General features: G+C 46.5%; 1 protein-coding gene across 1 annotated transcript in view; it reads left to right on the forward strand.

The window, feature by feature from the left end:
* The first annotated feature begins 1,016 nt into the window (after positions 1 to 1,016).
* Positions 1,017 to 25,387, forward strand: part of nhsl3 (NHS like 3) — a 323,611-nt gene continuing 299,240 nt past the window's right edge. The window contains exon 1 of the mRNA XM_072500084.1: positions 1,017 to 2,000. Coding sequence (XP_072356185.1) covers positions 1,829 to 2,000 — 172 coding nt within the window. The 5' untranslated portion in view covers positions 1,017 to 1,828. The remainder of the gene's footprint in view (positions 2,001 to 25,387) is intronic.

Below are 25,387 nucleotides of genomic sequence, written 5' to 3' on the forward strand. Positions count from 1 at the left end.
TTTTGCATTGTAGGGATTCTATGATTCTATGATAATCCTGTCAGTTTTATTATTAAGAGATATAGGGCAAACATGAGTGTACGGAGTCAGGTTACAGGTCAGCCTTGATACAATTGAAAGGTGGTGGAACAGACTCAAAGAGTTAAAAAGCTTTCTCTTTTTCCTATGTTTACACCAGGTGGTTTGGTTAAAATTACTTCCGTAATGTTCATGCAGGGGAACCTATAAAGGGTTGCTCCATTTCAGGTATGAACTCAAAAATAATCCCATGAAGGGGACTTTGTGCAAAGATCTGCCCCCTCAGTCACCGTTCCATTTTCATATTAATGTGCACCATACTTTTTAACACTGACTGGACATTGGCTGTATAACTGAACCCCTGCACTATTAGTGAAATGTTTCAACAATGGCAAGCATTTTAGCTGGGGAGAATTTCAAAGAGCCAAAAGAACTAACACTCGGGTGTGGCCCACCCTGATGGAATGAGACGAGGTGGGGGGGTGGAAACAGGAAGTCGAAATGTTACACCTGGCACTGCTCTCACTCGTGCTGCTGAACAATACATGAACTACTGAAGCTAAATGAACTGAACAAAATTATTCTAAATACCTGAAAGACTTGACAATATACACCGGTTATACTGAGGAGTTCTGCAATACATTTTATAACTGGGACATCCATAGATTGAACAGGGTACCGCTGTCTTATGGGACTTTACTGTGGTTTACACAAGATAGTTTAGCAAAAACAATCCAAAGGAAGGATTTGTAAAGGTTAAGGAATAAAGAGCTGTTTCTGCTAATAATTCATTCTGTGTTAATGTGACAACAGCAGAGCTGTTCAACAGGGCAAAGGTTAATTGTGCTGCCATGAAGAAACTATGTAGGTATGTAGCAGCAACCTTGTACACATAATTATCTAGATATAGCACTTATCTTCAGTACTGAATGTTACAATATTCCACTGCTAAAGTGTTGTGTGGTTTAGCAACTCCTGCCTTTTATTGTCCTTTCTGTTCAAAGAAAAAGGGTGGGTAGAAATCTATATATGCAGTGGAGGAGTGTCAGATTTCATGGCAGTATTTCTCAGTACTTCCCAGTCGAGGAGTGGCCGACAGTCCAGGATCGTTTAGCGCCTGGGAAAAGGTTAGCTGAAGAACAGAGAGACTTGCTGGACCTCTCGTGCTCCTCCTGTGCCACGACCCCGCCAGCAGATCAGGGAGGGGAAAGAACCAATGATATGGAGGATTCTGCAAGTCTTGTAAAGTAAAGCAGACGTGGTTGCTGGCTGCAGGGTGGAGTTAAAACCACCATTCCATTTACAGGATGATGTGGGGTTAATGTGAGTCAGCAAACTGCATTGACATTCCCTGGTTTAGTTGCATCTGGAGAAGAGCAAAGCAAAACAAGTTTGGAGCTACGTTTTCCAGGTATTTTGACATTTTCCTGTTCAGCGACAACTGGAGTTTGTCGATGACCAGGTTGGGCACGGGACACAGGAAGCTGAATTATATTGAATCTTGGGCCACGCTCAATGTGTCTTTATTAAGAGAGCACCATGTGCTGTCAAGCAAGCCATAAATTGTTCAGTGCCTGTTAAAATAGGTTTTTGGTTAGAAAAATGCTCAGCGGTTTCGCTGCTTTCCGGGACTGAAGTTAATGCTTCCAGAAAACCTTCCGATGTGGAAACTATTTGATGCTCTTGTTGGGCTTTAGTTTTGTGTTTGTTGCTCGATCTGTTGTGGCCCAGCGCAACAAAGAGGGGTTTTTTGTTTCGTTTTAAAAGTCGATAAGCTTGGGAGCAGGTAAAGCTGCCCGTCGGTAACGTGATGGAAGACCTGTCAGGTTTGGAGGCAACTTTGCAGAGTAAGAAAAAGTCAAAATCGGGCTCTTTGCGGAGGGCACTGAGCTGGCTGAGATTGTCAGGACGCAAGAAAAAGAAATCCAAGAGTGAAGGAGACAAACCGAAATCTAAGCAGAGAAAAGATTCACAAAGTTCAGGTGAGCTGATTTGCTACTCCGCCCTATTCTGGAGCAGAGTTCCATGCTCGAAATGCCACATCTTCACACTGTTAAACCTGTGCCAGAAATGCCAATGCGAGAGAATTTTCTTTTCAATTAAAACAGTCAAGGTCTTGATGACCTTGTTTGTGTGTGAAGCAACAGTGAACCTGGGCAATAGTAACAACCTGTGACAACCCGAGTTTCTCTTTGCCACTTTGCACAGGAGATCACATGCACAGTATAAATGGTAGTTTTGGTCTTGAGAATTTGACCTTGCGCACAATGCATTATGGGATGCCTAAGCCTGCCATTTTTTGGGGAAATTGATCAGTATTTTTGTGGGGAGCCCATCCCTGCTGTACATCTGTTTCAAATTCATATTTCGACAGATGATTCATTTCGGTTCACATGGCTGCCCCAGCTGTCTCTGGACAGAATTGGAGGCTTGCAGCAAGTGATTTGAGGTGATAGGTACCAAGGGGCCTGAGGGATGGCCTCAGGGCGGCAGAGATTGCGATCTTGAGGCTATGTAAAGTTTCTGTTGGATTATATGTGAGACCTACCTATCAGGCAGGCCTGGCTTAAGTCACACAGGTACATATATCATAGAATTTACACCAATATAAATTGATAATGATTGGATTTGACTTTGGATAACGACATGTTTTTATGGTGCCTGTCGGAAGTGAGTCAGCTTTGATTAAAACCCATAATTTTTGAACATGATTTAAAATGACTTGTGTTTGGAGTGAATTCTGGTGATATTTTAGGGAAAGTGGACATTGGCAATGAAATGGGAACTTCAGGTCATGTGGGCAAATAGTTAAAAGAAAGTAATTTGATTAAATTGTCTCTGACTTATGAGAGGACAGTAATATTTTACACAACACATGTGCAGGCTGGTATTTTATATCTGTTGGTGGGTTTCAGGTACAGGTGCCCTCTAACTTTCAGAAGCACTTCACAAAAGTAGATTTAACAAACTTGAACTACAAATGAATGAAATGAAATGAAAATCGCTTATTGTCACAAGTAGGCTTCAAATGAAGTTACTGTGAAAAGCCCCTAGTCGCCACATTCCAGCGCCTGTTCGGGGAGGCTGTTACGGGAATTGAACCGTGCTGCTGGCCTGCCTTGGTCTGCTTTCAAAGCCAGCGATTTAGCCATGTGCTAAAATGTCTATTTATCTGTTTGACAATGTTTGTCACAACTTTGAAATTGTGAAATGTGAATGAAATGAGTGGTATTGAAATTAGTTCAAAAGGAAGTCAGCTAATTTTCCAACACGCTGGCATCCTGAGGGTATTGATGTGAAAAGGTAAATATTTCAGTCAAACAGATTAAGAACTGGTTAGCAATAATGATGATGGGATGTTTAATATACATGGATTTTCCCCTCCTGCTTAATGATACCACTGTTATTGAGGCTGCTAACAACATTTTAGTGATTTGATAATGAAGTATATTGCTACTTTGTATATACATTAGGCATGATTATATTACAGAAGCATCTCAGAAGCTTGTGCTGTGCAATGCAACTGAGGTCAGTCTGGTGCCAATGGGGGCATTGAAGTTCCTACCTCCTTAAACTGCCCACATTCTCCACATAAATTTGATGGACAGCACAGTGGTTAGCACTGCTGCCTCACAACGTCAGTGACTCGGGCTCAATTATGACCTTGGATGACTGTGTGGAGTTCGCACTTTCTCCCAGTATCTGCATGGGTTTCCTCCGGGTGCTCCGGTTTTCTCCCATAGTCCAAAGATGTGTAGGCTCAGTGGATTGGCCATGCTAAAATTGTGCCTTTTAGTGTCTAGGGATATGCAGGTGAGGTGAAGGTACAGAGATAGGGCGGGTGAGTAGGCGTAGGTAGGATGCTCTTTCAGAGAGTAGGTCCAGATTTGATGGGCAGAATGGCTCCCTTCTGCATTGTAGGGATTCTACTCTAAGCTGCAGTTCTGGGCCGCTCTGCAGGAAAGTGTTGTTGATATTATTTAGTCGTAGATTGTCTCAACGACTGTGTAGAGACCAGGACATTGGAGAAGAGGCCCCCCCTGGTCACCGAATCTCCACCACAATATAAATATGGGAAATGTAGAATCATGGCCACCTGTCAAATGTTGCTAAATTGCTTGTCAGTGAAAACTATACCACTAAGAACCTGGGCTAGATGCTTCCCTTCAAAGAAATGCATTTTTATAGCACCTTTCTTGACATGTAGGATGTCCCAAAATGCTTTACAGCTGAGCAATAACATTGTGGTGTTTGGCGGCTTCTCTTTTTATAATCAGCATGTTAACTGGAATGGGTCAGAAAGAATTATTAAAGATTGCATTTTGAATTTAATTAATTTAAACTCATCAAGTCTCCATTAGCATCAATGTATGGAAATAAAGGAATAAACCCCAAGTAGCGTTAATCAGACCCAGAAATGGGTTAGAATTCCATTCTGCACCGAGGTCCCAGGTTCGATCCCGGCTCTGGGTCACTGTCTGTGTGGAGTTTGCACATTCTCCCCGTGTTTGTGTGGGTTTCGCCCCCACAACCCAAAAATGTGCAGGGTAGGTGGATTGCCCATGCTAAATTGCCCCTTAATTGGTAAAAATGAATTGGGCACTCTAAATTTTTAAAAAAAATTATTCCATTCTGAGTGATGGATCATAGCAGGCTTGAAATGGCGGAATACAAATCATGTATATTTTTAAAAGTGCGTTCTTCCACTTTTAAAGGGGGTAACTGGGAAAGTTGATTTTTAAAAATATTTATCCAAATGAGATGATGTGTGGCTCCAGAAAATATAATCATGTCACAATGACATATCAATCTGATAGCACTGGTTGTGCACAAGTGAGGGGAAAAAAATCAGAAAATACTTTTCAAAAATGTACAGCAAATTGTAGGCCCCTAAATAGACTTATTTTCATTTACTTCTCAAACTCCAAAAGTTCAACATCAGACTTGTGTCGTAAGTTGTGGGATGTGTCCAAAGTTTGGAAGTGCATTCAGGATAGGAAAGAGTTAAACTGCACTGATCTATTGTTGCACCAGGAAGCTTCAGAAAAAATAAACCTGGTTTCAGTTTTGTGCCAGGGTGACATCTGAAGTGTAACCAGTTTTCGGATCCCAGCTGTGTGTCATATCAGTAAACACAGTACTGGGTTAATGTGCCTGTACAATTTATGGCATTCGATTAATGACATCCCATTGCTGAATAAAGTTGATTGAAGCTAGTTTAGTTAGATTTACTTTGGATTTGTTTCTTTAGCTCTTTGATTTCTTTAATCATTTGCTTTATATCAGTGACACGTTACCTGTGCTCCTGGTCTATTATTTTCTCACTAAATTGTTACGTTATGTTAATGTTACATTATTATTTTTTATTATTTTATTCTCATGGTGAATGATATTCCCAGAAGGTTTAGTGACTATTCGATAATTGTTGGGCTCCCTCGCTGTCTCACCATAGTGACCATTCATGTGAGACGTATTGGATTGGGAGGGTCACTGAGCTTGAACATCACCTCAGCTGACGCCACATTTGTTCGTTTGCAGCTGGATTTCTGCAATGACTGGGAGTGGGAAGCCCAAACAATTCCCTTCCTCAAGTGTTCATCAGATAAACTCACTTAACCTATTGGACGTGTTACATCTTCTATAATGTACTTTGGCCAGCTAACTGATAGAACTTATCAAATCTTTTGATGCACTGAATTTTGAAACTTGCTGTTGTTCTGTCCTGAAGATGTGGACTATGATTCTAGCTGCCTTACAATATAATCGCCGTTGTTTAATCCTTATTGGATCAAAACCCTGGAACTCCCTCTCTGACAGCACTGTGGGTGTATCTACACCGCAGGGACTGCAATATCTCACCTATGTCTTCTCTCAAGGGCAATTAGGAATGGATAATAAATGTCGACCTTACCAGTGATGCCCACATTTTGTGATTGAGGAAGGAAGTGAGTCCAGGTGATTATATCTATTTGCTGTTTGTACAATGGAGATGTTACCACTGAATTCTAATCCTGTTCTTCCTATCATACGCCCATGTATCGGGGACTGACTGTGTCACTGGATGAGAATTATAGACTGACTATTTTCTGCTTCCAACTCTTTAGCTTAAGGGCAGTGGTTGAGATGGCCTCATTCAGTAGAGAATAGGGATCTCCCTGATATGTATGGTTTAATTCAAGTCATGCTTACCAGATTAGGAATCAGTAAAGCCTTTGATGTTCTTTGTACAAATTCATTCTGGATGGAAACATAACCACTGGGATATATTTCATACGCAAGATTCATCAGCTGACCTCATATCTACATGGTCACCACAGACTTCTCCAGTCTAAGCTCAGTTTTTACTTGCATCTGACCTGAATCATCTGGTTGTCTGTATTCCATTCTTCACATTGCCATGGTGATTATCAGATACTTCTTAAACTAATAAAGAAAGTTTCTGGCCAGTAATATGTGGGCTGAATTTTCGTTCAATGCCATGGCTGCTGTTTCCAGTGCAACTTACAATTAAAATTAAAGGACCCCTGGACCATGGGGATTGTAGAATAGTGCTTATATTCTGGGCTAGTAAATGGAGAGGCTTAGACTCGGGGACATGAATTCATTATGACAGCTGGGGAATTTAAATTCAGTTAATTAATCAATCTAGAATTTTAAAAAGCCGTCATCAGTAATGGTGATCATGAAACTACCATTGGGTTGTACAAACCCACCTGGCTCACTAATGTCCTTTAGAGAGGGAAATCTGTTGTTGTTACCCGAATAGGCCTACATGAGAATCCAGGCCCACACCTGCTGAAGGGCAATAAAAGAATAGTAATAAATGCTACTTTCAGCACCACTCAAATCCCAAAAATAAACTGTTATAATCTGCCTGCTTACCACTGGCTGGGGACTAATGGCAATCCCACAATCCTTTGGGAGTATGAGCTTTCCCAATGAGGGGGGCGGAGAAATCATTAGCAGATTCCCTGCATAAGGCTTTTCAGATATTCCGAGAGCTATTGCAAATAGGATGAGCCAAATGACTCCCTTCTGTCACAATTCTGTGGTTCGATGATTAATTTGTTGGGTTCAGCTGGCCTGCTGTTGCACATTAACATGTCAGCTGTAGGTCCATTGGATCAGTCTCGCCTCAGTCAGAGTGTTGTGGGGTCAAGACCTCCTCCAGTGACTTGAGCACTGAGTGCACATAATAATGAAACTAGCAATTTGGTGAGTGAGGGGAGTTCGGTGAAGAGGAGAAACTATAAATTAATCAAGGAAAATACATTTAATTAACACAATAAAGGTGACAGGATGGGTGATGTGTCATGGCAGCATCATGTAGGAGCCTCTGCATGCCACTGCAATCTCTGACAACCACATCAGTAGGAAGTATCTTTGGCTTGAGGAGCTTCAGCTCCGAGTTAATGAGCTGGAGGCTGAACTGCAGACATTGCACCACATTCTGGAGGGGAAAGTTACTTGACACTTGGTCACATTCCTTAGGTTAGCATTGTCTAATTTGGTCAGTGGCCAGGGACAGGAGGGTGTGACTGCAAGACAGGCAGGAAAGGTGCTTGAGACGATGGCAGGGGAGGAGCTTCAGCCCTTGAAATTGATCACAAGTTCAAAGTTCTTGCAATGTGTATGGGCAAGAGTGAGGCTGTAGTGTGGATGAGCAGACTAACCAATTGTTGATGTCATCCTTTGACAATTGTCTCGTTAAGACAATTTAGTTGCAAAGGATAGGTTATGAGCATTGAATCAAGAGTATAAAAGAAACAACAGGTCATCAGCAGGCAAATGAGATGGTCGTCTGACCCAACTGTCTGCTCCTCTAGTACAGCAACATTCGCAGCTTCGTGTTCTTCAAGAAGGTGCACGCGGTGTCTACCGGCACCATTGATGCCTTGCATGTCCAGTGGGCACTGCAGGGTCTAGGGTGCTTTATTGACCCTTTTAATCCTGTTTTTATTTGATGTGTTAAGATTCATTTGTGATTTGTTTTTGTTTATGACACTGTCCCTTTAAGGGGCTGGCCCTTTAATTTATCCCTCAGTTCACTTGATTTAGTTTAATTGGTTATCTGTTTTACTCCAAAATACGAGTATAAATAGAGACAGCTGCAACAGTTGGGGTGGGGAGCCATAAGGAGGTTGTAATTCTAGTGAGCTGTTTGAAAAAAAATAAATAAATAAACTTGCTAAAGGTAAAAAAACAAATTTCTGTATCATTCCTCCACCACATACTATTAATGGACTTAGTAACCATGGCACCAAGGTTCAGGAAGTCCTTCAAATGGGGAGTTTAAAGCAATGTCATGGCTTGTAGGGTACAATATGAGACAGCACGTGGCACAGGCACTGCTGCCTCACCGCTCCAGGGTCCCGGATTCAATTTTGGCCTCGGGTGACTGTGTGGAGTTTGCACTTTCTCCCCGTGTCTTTGTGGGTTTCCTTCGGGTGCTCCAGATTCCTCTGGATGCTCCGGTTTCCTCCCACAGTTTAAGGATGTGCAGGTTAGGTGGATTGGCCATGCTAAATTGCCCCTTAGTGTCTAAAAGTTAGGTGAGGTTACGGGGATAGGGTGGAGTCGTGGGTTTAAGCTTAAGTAGGGCAGGTGCAGACTCGATGGGCCAAATGGCCTTCTTCTGCACTGTAAATTCTATGATGTAGTCAGAGGAATGAAGTCCGTTCTCTGCAGCTGAGAGCAAGAGCCCATCCAAACACCTGTGTTGCTGACCAGTGCGAGGGCTTCGGATGTCTGCCCAGGGCTGGACAGGAACATGCAGTGGGAGGGGCATGGTCCAGTGGTTGTGGTCCATGTAGGTGCCAATGACATAGATAAGACTGGGAAAGAAGTTTGGTAAATATAATACAAGGAGCAAGGCATTAAGTTTAAAAACAGAACCTCAAAGGTAATAATCTCTGCCGTGTGAATTTGGCATAAGGTAAATAAGATTTAGAGAGATGAATGTGTAACTCAAAAGACTGGTAGGAGAAGTGGGTTGTGTCCGGCCCCCCCATCCCCCACGTGAAGATTTTCCGGTGGCTGCTTGCCATTGACTGCCGGCAGGATTGTCCGTTCCCTCCGAAGGCAATGACCATTTGCTTTGCTCACCGGCCATGACAACGGGTGACCCACCAGGGGATGGGGGTGGTAGGGGTTGCCTTCAGCGGGACTGGAAGTGGGAAGGGTAAGAAAATCCCAGTTAACCGATCATGCAATCAGTTTGGGTGGAACTAAGAAACAACAAGGGGCAGGAAACATTGCTGGGAGTTGTTTATAGGCCACCAGACAGCAGTGGTAATATAATTCACAGTGTAAATCAGGAAATTAGAGGTCTGGGTTACAAGGGTAATACAGTAATCATGGGGGATTTCAATCTACAAATGGACTGGAAAACCTTAATTAGTATTAATGTTGTGGAGGATGTATTCCTGGAAAGTATGTGAGATGGTGTTCTCGAACAGTACATTGAGGAACCAACTAAGGAAATGAAAATCGCTTATTGTCACAAGTAGGCTTCAAATGAAGTTACTGTGAAAAGCCCCTAGTCGCCACATTCCGGCACCTGTTCGGGAGGCTGGTACGGGAATTGAACCCGTGCTGCTGGCCTGCATTGGTGTGCTTTAAAAGCCAGCTATTTAGCCCTGCACTAAACCAGCCCCTGCAGGGCAGGGTATTTTAGATTTTGTATTGTGCAATGAAAAAGGGCTCATGAATAACCTTGTTGTGAAGTAGCCTTTAGGAAAGAGTGACCATAATATGATATAATTTTATATTAAGTTTGAAAGTGACGTAGTTCAGAGACTTGTGTCTTAAAGCTAAGCAAAGTAAACTATCAAGATATGAGAGGCAAAGTGGCTATGGTGGATTGGGAAACTACGTTACAAGGTATAATGGTAGACCGGCAATGGTTATATTTAAAGATCTAAATCATTGTTTATAACAAAAATACACCCCTTTAATGCATAAAATCCCAGCAAGGACCCATGCTAATGAAAGAAATCAAGTATTGTATTAGATTAAAGGAAGGGGCGAGTAAAGTTGCTAAAAGAAATGGCAAGCCTGAGGATTGGGAGCATTTTAGAATTCTGTTGCGAAGGATCAAAAAAAAGGTTAAGAAAGGGAAACTGGAATATGAGAGTAAACTAGCCGTGAAACATAAAATCTACGGTTAAGTAAAATGGAAAAGATTAGCAAAAACAAATGTGAGTCCATCACAAGTGGAGATAGGAGAATTTATAATGAAGAAGGAGGAAACGCCAGAGAAAATAAACATACATCTTGTGACTTTCTTCATGGAGAAAAGTACAAAAACCTCCCAGAAATAATGGAGAAGCAAAGGACTAGTGTAAATAGGAACTGCACGATATTAATATTAGTTGAAAAATAGTAGTAGAGAAACTAAGGGGACTTAAAGTAGATAAAACTACTGGAACTGGTCTATATCCCAGAGTGTTGAATTAGGTGGCTGTAGAGACAATGGATGGATTAGTGGTCATCTTTCAAAATTCTGTGGACTCGAGAATGGTTCCCACAGTTGGGAAGTGGCAAAATGAAACCTCACTGTTTTAAGGTGGCACGGTGGCGCAGTGCTTAGCACTGCTGCCTCACGACGCTGAGGATCCGGGTTTAATCCCGGCCCTGGGTCACTGCCCATGTGGAATTTACACATTCTACCCATATCTGTGTGGGTCTCGCCCATGTTTAAGAAAGTAGGGAGAGAGAAAATGAGGAACGACAGACCTGTTAGCCTAACATCAGTTGTAGGGAAAATGTTAGAAACTGTAATAAAGTATGTGATAGCAGGACACTTAGAAAATGACAGTACAATTGGCAGAGTTGACATGGATTTAAGAAAGGGAAATGTTTAACAAACCTGTTGGGAGTTTTTGAGGATGTAACTAACATAATACATAAGCAGGAACTGGATGATATGATACTATTAGATTTCAGAAAGCTTTTGATAAGGTCCAAGCAAGAGGTTAACAAAAATATTAGAGCATATTGGGGGGAATATACTGGCATGGATTGAGAACTGTTTAAGAGACAGAAAACAGAGAGTAGGAATAAATGAGTTATTCGCAGGACACCACAAAGATCACTGCTTGGGCCCCAGCTGTTAACCATCTACATCAATAATTTGGATGTGGAAATTAAATAATGGCCCTGAACCTTTGTAGAGTGGCAATCAGAGTTGGATTGTCACTTATCTCCTAGTTTTTTACCTTGAAATGCAGCGCTCCCTTCTTGCCCAATCCTCTGACAAGGTGAGTACTGTGTAGGGTAGCAGGTTCCTGAGGCCTTGTGTCGCGACAATAGAATCGGATGTAAGGAAGCCATGTCCTCCTTTTTTTTTAACCACCCAGCTGCTGTAAAACAGGTAGGTTCAAAGTCGGGGAGAAAATACGTTTTTGGTTGGATAGTCATGGGATTCTGTGGGGGTTCTGTGGCGGTTCAGGGCATTCTGTAGGGCTATGTTGGGGTCAGTACTATAGTTATCCAGGAGTTGCCTGTGGTTTTAAATCTTTTAACTTTTTCTGGGTAACCATGACTGTAAGACAGTCAGAAACATCTGACGTTTGTGATTTAAATACAACTTCCAGTACAGGGCAATTACCCAACAAAAGCTTTAACTTTTCAGTCAATTGCCATGCAGTTCTTACCTGGGGACTTCCCCAGTGCATCTCTGAGGTATCCCCCAGTTCCAGCGTCCTGAGCTCAAGAAGATATGGACAAATATTTTCAAGTTTGCTGATGATACAAACTTGGTGCAAGTGTGAATTGTGAGGAGGATGCAAAGAGATTTCAGAGATTTGGAGAGGCTGAAGGAGTGGGCAAAAATTTGACAGATGGAATGGAATGTGAGGTAATCCACATTGGTCGGAAAGACAGAAATACAGAGTATTTCTTACATCGTGAGAGATCCGGAAGCATTGAACTTCAGAGGGACTTGGGTGACCTTGTACATGAGTCACTGAAAGCTAACATGCAGGCACAGCAAGCAATTGAGAAGTCAAATAGTATGCTGGTCTTTATTATGAGTGGATTTAAGTATCGGAGTTCAAAGATATCTTACGGCTGTTATATAGAGACTTGGTGAGACCACACCTGGATTATTGTGTGCTGTTTTTGCCTCCTTATCTAAGGAAATGTATACTTGCCGGAAAGGGCGTGTTCACCAAACTCATTCCTGGCATGGAGGGATTATCTGTGGGGAAAGATTAAAGACTGGGGCTTTCTTCTCCTATGTTTAGAAGAATGAGAGGTGATCTCATTCAAGCATACACAATTCTTCCAAAGCTCAATGAGGTAGATACAGGAAGGATGTTTCCCCTGGCTCGGAGTGGGATGGTCTAGAATCAGGGGACACAGTCTGAGAATGAGGGCAGGTCAATTGGGACGGAGATGAGGAGGAATTGTTTCATTCCGAGGGGTGGTGAATCTTTGGAATTCTCTGTTCCAGAGACTGTGGAAGCCCAGCGGTTGAGTATGTTCAGGACTGAGATTGATAAACAAGGGATATGGAGATAGTGCAGAAAAATGGTGTTGAGATAGAAGATCAGCGTAGTCTCATTGAATGGTGGAGTGGGCTCGAAGTGCTGAATGGCATCCTGCTCCTGTTTCTAATCATGTTAAAATCTAGGCTGAAACTCCAATGCAGTGCTAAGAGAATGCTCAGTGTTGAGGCGGCTCGGTGGCAATGCAGTGCTAAGAGAATGCTCAGTGTTGAGGCAGCTCGGTGGCGCAATGGTTGGCACTGCTGCCTCACGGCGAGGAGGTTTGATTCCGGTTCTGGGTCATTGTCCACGTGGAGTTTGCACATTCTCCCCGTGTTTGTGTGGGTTTCGCCCCCACAACCCAAAGATGTGCAGCTATGTGGATTGGCCACGCCACAATTAATTGGAAAAAATGAATTGGGTACTAATTTATTTTTAAAAAAGAGAATGCTCAGTGTTGCTGCCATTCAGGTGTAGGTAAACGATCGCAGGGTGCTAGCTCAAAGAAGAGAGGGAGAGTTTTCCTCACTCAACATCATAAAAGTAAGTTACGAATGAACAAAGAACAAAAACGTACAGCACAGGAACAGGTCCTTCGGCCCTCCAAGCCTGCGCCGACCATGCTGCCCGTCTAAACTAAAGTCTTCTACACTTCCAGGGTCTGTATCCCTCTATTCCCATCCTATTCATGTATTTGTCAAGATGCCCCTTAAACATCACTATCGTCCCTGCTTCCACCACCTCCTCCGGCAGCGAGTTCCAGGCACCCACTACCCTCCGTGTAAACAAAACTTGCCTCGCACATCTCGCTAAACCTTGCCCCTCGCACCGTAAACCTATGCCCCCTAGTAATTGACCCCTCTACTCTGGGAAAATGTCTCCGTCTATCCACTCTGTCTATGCCCCTCATAATTTTGTAGACCTCTATCAGGTCGCCCCTCAACCTTCTTCGTTCCAGTGAGAACAAACCAAGTTTATTCAACCTCTCCTCATAACTAATGCCCTCCATACCAGGCAACATCGTGGTAAATCTCTTCTGCACCCTCTCTAAAGCCTCCACATCCTTCTGGTAGTGTGGCGACCAGAATTGAACACTATACTCCAAGTGTGGCCTAACTAAGGTTCTATACAGCTGCAACATGACTTGCCATTTTTTATACTCAATGCCCTGGCCAATGAAGGCAAGCATGCCGTATGCCTTCAACTCTACCTTCTCCACCTGTGTTGCCCCTTTCAGTGACCTGTGGACCTGTACACCAAGATCTCTCTGACTGTCAATACTCTTGAGGGTTCTACCATTCACTGTATATTCCCTACCTGCATTAGACCTTCCAAAATGCATTACCTCACATTTGTCCGGATTAAACTCCATCTGCCATCTCTCCGCCCAAGTCTCCAAACAATCTAAATCCTGCTGTATCCTCTGACAGTCCTCATCGCTATCTGCAATTCCACAAACCTTTGTGTCGTCTACAAACTTACTAATCGGAATGCTGAATTCTGAAACAAAAACACAAACACTGGACAATCACCAGCAGCTGTGGAGAGAAAAGGGAGTCTGGATGACTCTTTTGTCAAAGTCTTGTCATTACCACATTGCTACTTGTGGGATATTGATGTGCGCATGTTCCACAGTGTATTCCACATATAAATATACACGTATATATCTACATATACATGTGCACGTTTTTTTTCTTTATTCGTTCTTGGGATGTGGGCACTGCAGGCAATGCCAGCATTTATTGCCCATCCCTAAGGGCATTTTAAGAGTCAACCACATTGCTGTAGGTGGGAAGTCACATGTGGGCAACACCAGGCAAGGACGACAGATTTCCTTCCCCAACGGACATAAGTAAACCAGATGGGATTTAACGACAATCAACAATGGTTTAATGGTCATCATTCGATTTTTAATTCCAGATTTGTATTGAATTCAAATCCCACCATTTGCCCTGGTGGGATTTGAAACCTGGGGCGAAATTCTCCCCCAACGGCGCGATGTCCGCCGACTGGCGCCAAAAACAGCGGCAATCAGACGGGCATCGCGCCGGCCCAAAGGTGCGGAATGCTCCGCATCTTTGGGGGCCGAGCCCCAACATTGAGGGGCTAGGCCGACGCCGGAGGGATTTCCGCCCCGCCAGCTGTCGGAAATGGCGTTTGTTGCCCCGCCAGCTGGCGCGGAAATGCGGCGCATGCGCGGGAGCGTCAGCGGCCGCCAACAGTTTCCCGCGCATGCGCAGTGGGGAGAGTCTCTTCCGCTTCTGTCATGGTGGAGACCGTGGTGGAGGCGGAAGGGAAAGAGTGCCCCCACGGCACAGGCCCGCCCGGGACTTCGGCCCATCCGGGCCGGAGAATTGAGCGGGGGGTCCCGCCAACCGGCGGGCCCGATCCCCGCCCAATCTCCAGTACCGGAGACTTCGGCGGGGGCGGGATTCACGGCGGCCAACGGCCATTCTCTGACCCGGCGGGGGGTCGGAGAATGACGCCCCCTGTCTCCAGGGATTACTAGTCCAGTGACAATACCACAACACCACAGCCACCCCATAAACATATCTCCGCATGTACATCGATATAAACATATATTCTACATGTATCCAACAGTGACTGCACTTCAAAAAGTATTTCATTGTCTGTTAAATATTTTGAGACCCGAGCTTGTAAAAGGCACAATATCATTGCAAGTTCTATTTATTCTCTGCCAGCCGGCAGTGCAAATTTGCACATTATTGTTTTTCTGAAATCGGGGAATGTCTGGGAAGAGAGATTAATGTAAAATGAACGTTTCTTCTTAACTTTATGAAACTGGGCAGGGTCCACCACAAACAACGCCCCAGCAAATCAAGCTGTTGAAGAAAAGTCTTGTATATAAAAGGAATCTTGATTCACTGTCTGCAGTCATAGATGAAGCACTCAAACACTTGTTTTAAAAAAAAGTGTTTGCCAGGCTGTTCATTCAGTGAAACCCCTGGCAGGACACCTTTCAAATGAGGAATTCATTTTCCATGGTTACCAAGTGTGTTGTGGGTATTGAGAAGATTAGTGGCAATTTGCTGGAGTGACTCAGCATGACGCAGTGAGGAACAACACATTCCAGAATCATTTAATTTGTCTCATTTGTTTTTAATCCCATTCTTTGTTCTTCATTGTTCTGGACAGAGTCTGATGTATATTCAGACCTCTGCCTTATTTAGAAGATGTAAATCTTAATTTGATACAATATTGGGCTTAGTTTTAAAACGGTTTTGGGGGCAGTAGTTTGGGGAGGTGGTTTGGGGGGTGGAGGGGGTTGTGGATGGAGTGCAGGTTGGGCCATTTGGGGGTGGGAGAGCTTCAGGTTGTAAGTGGTTTGGGAGAGTGCAGGTGATTTTGGGGGTAACGGGTTTTCAAAGGTGCAGGGGGAGGGTTTGGGTGTGGGGAAAGTTGGGGCATTGGGGTGGGGCTTTTTGGTGGCAAGGAGGGTTTGGGGCGGGGGGGAGTTTGTGGTGGGGTGCGGAGGGGGTTGTGGTGGGCTGCGGCGGGGGTCTTTGTGGTGGGCTGCTGGGGAGGTCTGTGGTTGGCTGCAGGGGAGGGTTATGGGGGGGGTGCTGTTGGGTTGGATCCTGGGGGGGGGTGCTGGGGTGTGGGGGGGTGGTTTGTGGTGGGGGGTGGGAGTGGGGGAAGGGGGGGTGGGGTGGGAGTGGGGGAGGGTGGGGTGGGGTGGTGGGGGAGGGGTGTTGGTGTGGGGGTGGGGGGGGTGGTTGGGGTAGGAGTGGTTGGGTGGGTGTTGGGGTGGGAGTGCGGGGATGGTTGGGGTAGGAGTGGTTGGGTGGGTGTTGGGGTGGGAGTGCGGGGGGGGGTTGGGATAGGAGTGGTTGGGTGGGTGTTGGGGTGTGAGTGCGGGGGGATTGGGGTAGGAGTGGTTGGGTGGGTGTTGGGGTGGGAGTGCGGGGGTGGTTGGGGTAGGAGTGGTTGGGTGGGTGTTGGGGTGGGAGTGCGGGGGGGGTTGGGGTAGGAGTGGTTGGGTGGGTGTTGGGGTGGGAGTGCGGGGGGGGTTGGGGTCGGAGTAGTTGGAGAGGTGTTGGGGTGGGCGTGCGGGGGGGGTTGGGGTAGGAGTGGGGAGGGGTGTTGCTGGGGGGAGTGGGGGAGGGGTGGGAGTGCGGGGGGGTTGGGGTAGGAGTGGTTGGAGAGGTGTTGGGGTGGGAGTGCGGGGGGATTGGGGTAGGAGTGGTTGGAGAGGTGTTGGGGTGGGAGTGCGGGGGGGGTTGGGGTAGGAGTGGTTGGGTGGGTGTTGGGGTGGGAGTGCGGGGGGGTTGGGGTAGGAGTGGTTGGGTGGGTGTTGGGGTGGGAGTGCGGGGGGATTGGGGTAGGAGTGGTTGGGTGGGAGTTGGGGTGGGAGTGCGGGGGGATTGGGGTAGGAGTGGTTGGAGAGCTGTTGGGGTGGGAGTGCGGGGGGTTGGGGGTAGGAGTGGATGGAGAGGTGTTGGGGTGGGAGTGCGGGGGGGGGTTGGGGTAGGAGTGGTTGGGTGGGTGTTGGGGTGGGAGTGCGGGGGGGGTTGGGGTAGGAGTGGTTGGGTGGGTGTTGGGGTGGGAGTGCGGGGGGGGTTGGGGTAGGAGTGGTTGGAGAGGTGTTGGGGTGGGAGTGCGGGGGGGGTTGGGGTAGGAGTGGTTGGGTGGGAGTTGGGGTGGGAGTGCGGGGGGGGTTGGGGTAGGAGTGGTTGGGTGGGAGTTGGGGTGGGAGTGCGGGGGGGGGGGGTTGGGGTAGGAGTGGTTGGAGAGGTGTTGGAGTGGGAGTCCGGGGGGGGGGGGGGTTGGGGTAGGAGTGGTTGGGTGGGTGGTGGGGTGGGAGTGCGGGGGGGGTTGGGGGTAGGAGTGGTTGGAGAGGTGTTGGGGTGGGAGTCCGGGGGGGGGGGGTTGGGGTAGGAGTGGTTGGGTGGGTGTTGGGGTGGGAGTGCGGGGGGATTGGGGTAGGAGTGGTTGGAGAGGTGTTGGAGTGGGAGTCCGGGGGGGGGGTTGGGGTAGGAGTGGTTGGGTGGGTGTTGGGGTGGGAGTGCGGAGGGATTGGGGTAGGAGTGAGGTAGGCATCGGAACCACATTTTGAGAAGTCCGATGCACCGCTTAATGACAGCACAGCTGGCAACAAAAGTCTTATTATATCAGGTCTCCACCTTGGTCTCTGGCCTTCACATTGGTATCAGCAGCCAGGACCTCAGCAGGTACCCCTTGAACCACCCCGTCATCCTCGGGTGATCCTCAAAGATTCTGGGTATCTCCAAGTGTCCCAGCATGCAGCTGACATGCACACTCCCTGGGAAGTGTGCACACATGTGCATGATCAGGAAGTGGTGGTCGCACACAAGTTGAACACTGAGTGGAACCCCTTCTAATTAATGAAGGGAATAAGGTGACATGCGTGGGAATAAGGCGACACGCGTGCCATCAATTACCTGCTGAGCCTAGGGCACCCGGGCGATGGCAGAGAATCCTGCAGCTCGGGCATCTTGGTGGATCTGGTCCAGCTCAAAGTTGATGAAGTTTGATACCGGGCATAGAGGGAATCCGTGACTTCACGGATACATTTGTGGGCTGCAGCTTGGGGAATGCCGCACAAGACCCCACTCGAGCCCTGGGATCAACCGGTTGCACAGAAGTACAGGGCTGTAGTCAGCTTCGTGGCCACCCGGAGCTGTCCCTTTGTTGAGATGGAGTCTCCTGTGGCACATGCTGTCTGCCATCTCCTCAAAAGACCAATCACGCCTTGGCCATCACTGGCGTCCCCCCTCCGGGTTCCTCCTCGGCCTGATGGGCGTATGCCCGGCCCCCCTCTCTGGCGTCTACCTGCCTCTGCACTGTGAGCGCAGCCTCTGTGGGGCTGACAGGACCAGCCATATTGTTATATCTGTAAAGAATTGGAGAAGGAGAGAAACCAATAGTCAGTTGGGCTCCCACCCCATGACCCTCCAATTCCCCAAGCCTCCCCACTCTTACGTGTCCCTCCTTCTCTGAGAGCCACCCAGCGAGCCAGTTGTGCTGTAAAACCTCGCTCTACGCACTCACCCCCGTCCACAGTAGGAAACCCGAGAACCCGGACCATGCTCTCCCCAGATCACATACTTACCCTTTGGTTACGAGGATATCCCCAGTGCTGAAGCCCAGCTCTTGAGTGTTTGACTATTGGCTGCTACCTCTTTTGTTGCTGATGCTTCTACGTGTCCTCCGGCAAAGTGTTTGGGCTACAGAGTTTGATTGAAATGCAATGCAAAAATCATCCTCTGAGACATGGCACATATATCCATGAAAAGCCACTTGAGAGCTGTGAAGTGCTCTCACAACTCACAAGGCAAATTCCTCAATAGCAATAGTCTTCAACTATGAAGCTAGAGGCTGCTCACAGTCAAAGGGAGTGAAGTGGCCTTCAGCGTAAAACCAAGACCAAGCCTTTGTCCTGGAAATGTTTGGTAGAACAGACAGGCAACAGCTGTGGTTGCCTCTGTTATGGGCATCCACAGTATTTAAAGATGGCTTGAAGGCCCCACAAAAGAAAAGCCCCTCATTCCCCGACCTGGAACGCTTCAGCCCCCTGAATAAGCCCAAATCCTGAAGGGTCTCCCACCTCCTTCCGAGCACTGGGGCAGCAGCTCCAGTGCCCCTGAGCTGCATGCAAGAAAATGGAAATGGCTACTCACCTCCTCAGTTCCCCTTAGCAGCTATTTCACCAGCTTCACGTTTTTAAAAAGGAGTAGTAGATGATGCCCGTGTGAATTCTCGCTGGAGAAACCAGTTCATTCACAGAAGGCTATTGCATTCGACTTCAATATCGCAATTGAGATGGAAATGAATGTAAATGAGGGTTAATGATATGCTCGCCATATTTTGGCGTGATCTAGATCTTGCCATCGGGAGCGGGCTGGATTGATAGCAAACTGAATTGCGCCTGCTGCAAATCTCAATTTTGGCCTTTCCCCCATTTAACTGGCGGGCCCAGATCTGCAGGGTGCAATGTAGTGGCTAAATCGTGCTCATTATCGTTTAAATTTTTCATAAAACATGGAAGTGACGGCACAGTGGTTAGCACTGTCGCTTCACAAGGCCAGGGTCCCAGTTTCGATTCCCGGCTTGGGCCACTGTCTGTGCGGAGTCTGCACGTACTCCCCGTGTCTGCATGGGTTTCCTCCGGGTGCTCCGGTTTCCTCCCACAAGTCCCGAGAAGATGTGCTGTTAGGAAATTTGGACATTCTGAATTCTCCCTCAGTTTACACGAACAGGCACTTGAGTGTGCCAACTAGGGGATTTTCACAGTAACTTCATTGCAGTGTTAATGTAAGCCTACTTGTGACACTAATAAAGATTATTATTAAGAACAGTCACAAGACCGCTAATTCGTTTTAACAGCAAGAAAAAAACATTTATTATACATGAAAAAATTGAATTCTGATACAATTCTCTTCCTTTACTCCTCGCTTGTCTTAATAAATACACACAGGTTTTATGATTAACACGGATTAAAAGTGCATCTTAATCTACAATGGTCTCATTAACAAAAAGCCCCTTTTATGAATGCAAGATGACTGTCACCCAATACATGAACTCTACTCTGAACCCAAGTTAGTGTCTGTGGATTTCTTCTCAGAATCCTCCCAAATGATGATCACATGAGAGTTTCCAAACTCCACTCCCCAAAACACACTTTAAAATCTTCCACAATAATGCCTTCCTTTAACAGTTTGCATTTTGAAATCCAGACCAGCTGTTCCAAATTGCCATTTTTAAACAAGGCTGCTGCTCCATCTTTAACAGCGAATCCAGTCCAGGATTTCACACCAATCTCTTTAGGATTTCTTTGTCTTGATTGTTGTGCAATCTGCTCACAATAGCTTCAACTCTCGATTCCCAGGCTGTATTAAAATGGCACCAGATATTTGTTTTACCTTTGAAGGTTGTTGTCCAACTTTAAATCTGCTCACTGCAATTGTTTCTTTAGCTCAGTTTACTCTTCCTTGAATTCTTCTGAACAATACCTTGGTCTCTGTTCACTTAACTGCAGTCATATTAAACATTCTTTCTGCCCCAATTCCCTGGTTGGCTGGACTGTAACTTATACTTTAGGACGCCTGCCACTTTGCAGCTCCCATCTTGTCCAGTCTTTCTTCTGGCAGAGTTGATAAGATGTTCACTCCTCAAGATCCTTCCTCCAACTGCAATCAAATTAACTAAACTCAAACTCGACCTTACAGGGTCCCAATATCTTTTAAAAAAATTTTTAGAGTACCCAATTCATTTTTCCAATTAAGGGGCAATTTAGCGTGGCCAGTCCACCTATCCTGCACAAAACCCATGCAAACTCGGGGAGAATATTCAAACTCCACATGGGCAGTGACACAGAGCTGGGATCGAACCTGGGAGCTCGGCGCCGTGAGGCAGAGTGCTAACGACTGCGCCACCGTGCTGCCCTAAAGGGTACCAATTTCTACGCAACACCCATATGCCTCTACTGGCCTATTTATACTTCATGCCATAGCCTTCTCTAAGCACAATAGAAACACAGTTGGAACTTAACCAACTCTCACCTTTGTCCAGCATGAATAAACTATAGGCTTTACCATTCCAGGCACGGCAACATTAAATTAAACATCCTCAAAACTATACCTTATTTCTAATGTTTGCTAATACAAATATAAATCACTACCTTTGTTTTCATATCACGGCTTTTAATTGTAAGTTTAACCAGTGAAAGCCAGGGTTTGGATTCTCCGCTGTCGGGATTCTCTGTTGCGCCGGCAGTGCAGCCTCGCCCCGGGATTTCCCGACGATGTGGGGCTGTCCACAATGGGAAACCCCATTGGCTGGCTGGCGGGAGGGAGAATCCCGCTGCCGGCGAGGGGGGGGGGGGGGGTGGGGGGGGGGGGGGGTGGGGCAGAGAATCACGCCCCAGATCTTTTTGTTATTCTTCCAGCTGCCACAAAGGCAGCTGGATTTCATTTTGTGTTATGTGCAAATAATATTTCAGTCAAATCTACAGCTGACCCAGTCCAGGTGACTTGGAAAAGCAGCTTGCTGTTATAGAGCAGGTATTAGAATGTGATCACCTGTCCCATTTCAATCCGACCAATTCCACCTGCTACAGGAAAATGTGAGTGAAGAACATTCCCCAGCACTGCTGCTTTTTGAAGGTCAGAATTTAGTCAATGTCTCAAAATAGTTTGATTGCGTCTGATTGTGGAATGTTCGTAATGCAAAGTAAACTGATCAACTTCTAGCCAGTTTCGGGAAGAGCTAACTAGATTAAGTTGTCAATATACATGATGCAGCTATGCATGACCAGGTTGAAAGAGATTGCGATTTAATATATACGAAATTCAAGGTACAGAAATGCCCCAACTACCAGTGCTCAGGACATCATGAGTGAAGGAATAACAATCTCATTACTTGGTATCTGGAAAGTTTGTAGCGCAAAAGTTCAGGTCACCGTCCCAGCTGTCAGTAATGCATTGATGATCAAAAGGTGCACAGAATCGGCGCTACGCGGCGCTGATCGCGGGCCGCCGATTCTCCGGCCCGGATGGGCCAAGTGGCCGCGCGGAAACGGCAGAGTCCCGCCGATTCCCCATGTATTTGGGGGCTAGTAAGCCGGCAGCGTCGAGCACCCAGCTCTACTGCCAATACGCCCGGAGAATTGCCAGGTCCATGGCCGCGCACGGTTCGTGTCGGAGGCCGCTCGCGGACCTGGCCCGCGAAATAGCTCCCCCCCCCCCCCTTCGGACGGCTCGCGTGCACTAGACAGCCCCCCCCCCCCCCCCCACAGTGTCCCCAGCCCCACATTATGGGCGCGATTCTCCGAGCCCCGCGCCGGGCCGGAGAATCGGCGCAACCGCGCCACACTGCCCTGACGCCGATTCTCCGAGGTGCCGTTCACCCCTGGTCGCTGCCGTCGGGAACTCTGCGCGAAGGGTTGGGGGGCGGCCTGTGGGGGGGGGGGGGGGGGAGGGGAGAGGGGGCTCCGTCCCCGGGGGGGGGGCCTCCAATGGGGTCTGGCCCGCGATCGGGGCTCACCGATCGGCGGGCCAGCCTCTTTCCCCCCCCCCCCCCCCGGGCCTACTTTGTTGCGCGGCCGCCCCCTGAACCACCACACCATGTTGCGTTGGGGCGGGTGCGCTGAAGAAGTCCCCCGCGCTGCGGGTTGGCGTGGCGGCCATTTGACGCCGGGAAGGGAGGCTGGAGCGGCGTGGACCAGAGTGCGCCACTTTGGACGGGGTGGAGCATCGCGAAAACGGCGCCACCCCCGATTTGGTCGGGAACTTTGATGCTCTGGCTGGTTAGCCGAATGCAATGTCGGCGCCGGCGACCGGAGAATCCAGCCCGATATCTGAGATGTTTGGTAGTTTATGAACAAATTCAATGTTGTTTCCTCAACTGTAAGGAATAGACTATCTATTAGCTTGTTTTGGTTGCAAATGAGCATCTTCGACCAAATGTGCTGTAAAGCCTTTGATACCTCTTTTAACTGTGCAGAGCGTGTGATGAGGCAGACTGGAGTCCTTTAGGAACAGGTGACTTTCAGCAAGGGGTCAGAAATGTGGCAAAATCCACCAATTGCGAAATAAAATATCTGATTTGAGTTTTATCTCAGCAACTATTTTATTTGGTTCACCTACTGATAGATCATAGAATTAATAAGTGCACAAGTTCATTTGGCCTAATTTATTCCAGTTTGGAAATTTACAGTTTTTGTTTTCTTTTTGCTATTTCACTCACCCCCTCCCCACCCCACTCCCACTGTACATTTGGTCTGAACACTTAATGTTTTCCAGCTTGAATCTATTTGGAAACATTTTGCAGTAGGTGGCTGTATGTTTCACAATGCATCTCTCGGGGGAGAGGAAGAGGCTAAGGGATATAATTGTAGGAGCATGACAATCTTCAAGGGGCTACACAGATGGTAGCATCCAGCATTCGAGAGTTCTTTTTGGAAGCAGTTCAATTATTTGACTGTTGCCACAGACAGCAGTGTTAAAGCTGAGAAAATGACTCGTGTGCAATAGTTATCAAACTAGGATGGTGTTACTGCTCTAAGTTGGCAAAAACAAGTTCAATAAGCTTGTTCGTACCTTTATTAATTTGCTAACCTCTGATGTAGAACGCAATGATGAATTCAACCTTTTAATGCTGGAACCAGAGATGAATGTTTAATCTTTACTTGAGACAAAGGGGAGTTTTCAGGATGAATAAAAGATCTGGACAAACTGCTGCAGTGAATGTAGTAAAAACAGTTTGTTTATAACCAGGGGGCTCGGCCTCCAAGTAGATGAAAGTGAGAGGATTTTTAATGAAAATTTACTCTGGATTAGCCTACTTTTCACATTCTCCCCGTGTCTGTGTGGGTCTCACCCCCACCCCCCAAAGGTGTGCACGGTAGATGGATTGGCCATACTAAATTGCCCCTGAATCAGGGGAAAAAAAGAAGTGGGCACTTTAAGTTATTTTTTAAAAGAAATACCTACTTTACAATTATTGTTGTAATCGATTCAACAATTACTTATGACCACTGGTTCTTCCTGTTGACATTGCAAGGTAAAATGAGCAAATGCCTGAATAAAACATGCCCAATCAAGAAAAGGCAATTTTCATTAAACATAAACTTCTAGGAGTTATCACTCAGAAATTTGATCAGGTGACTAGCTCAGCCATACAGACCCTAACCCTCTGAGATTCAATCGGCAGAGTGAGCTAATTCTTAGCTGGAGTGATGCGAGAGGGACATGCCTGGGAATTATCCTGGCACTGCCACTGCCCTGGGGATAGTGCCAGGGGTAGTGCTGGGGATCCCTCTGGGGAGCAAAATGAGAGGGGGGTCTTTATTTTGGGATGCCCAGCTGAAAGTTTTTCCAGCCACCGCCCCACCAGTGTGATGGTGTGGGCCTCTCCTCTAGATTCTTTCTGCGCAGAATGCTGGATATCTGAAGAGAAAAGCCGGCTGTGCGGCCTGTGAGCTGTGTGTGTCAGCCTGCGCTGTGTGCAGAGTGGAAAATTCCACCCTTCGTTTCAGAAACTAAGCTGAGGTGAAGAATTAGTCCAGCTTTATACTGTACCAGACAAGTCCATCAATGATAATGGCCCATGAATAACATTCTGGCCCTGGAAAGCTTTGTCCTACGGGTTTCAAAGAAAATGTTGTCTGAGATTTCTTCCAATTTAGTTTTTTAGAGCTCACTCCATTCCACCACTTTTCTAATTGATGATTTTTGTAAATAGAATCTCCTGTCAAATTCCAACTATAAAACTCTGCCAAGTTGGTATTAGAAACCAGATTTAATTGCTTTGATTTTTATATAGTCCAAATTTTACTTTTAAAATACAGGAACACGTTTACAAAACAAGCTAAGTTGAATCTAATACCCTGTTTGAACGTACAAGGAGAGAATGGATTCGGTAACACACACCAATGAGGGATAATACTAGAAAAGGAGATCTTTTCCTGCACCATTAATATCCCCTGTCTTCCTGTTCTGCTGCGTGTTCATCTAATTTTTCCTTTTCCACTATTTTAGTCAAAAGATAATTCCACAGAAGAAATAGCATTTGACCCAATTAGTCATGGAGTCATAGGGCCCGCCCGCCCGCTGACCGGAAATGCCCACCCAAGGTCAACGGACCTTTACATGGCCCCTGTTCGTCCGTGACCGAAGAATCCAGCCCATAGAGGTATAGAGGACAGAAAAGGCCTTTGGCCCATCGCTTCTGTGCCGGTCAAAACAACTATCTAACCACTCTAATCCCATTTCCCAGCACTTGGCCCATAGCCTTGTATGCCTTGAATAGGCAAAGTACACATCTAATTACTTTGTAAATGTTATGAGGGTTTCTGTCTCCCAACACCTTTTCAAGCAGTGAATTCCAAACTCCCA

The sequence above is a fragment of the Scyliorhinus torazame genome, chromosome 1 (assembly GCF_047496885.1).
Source record: "Scyliorhinus torazame isolate Kashiwa2021f chromosome 1, sScyTor2.1, whole genome shotgun sequence".
Taxonomy (NCBI): Eukaryota; Metazoa; Chordata; class Chondrichthyes; order Carcharhiniformes; family Scyliorhinidae; genus Scyliorhinus; species Scyliorhinus torazame.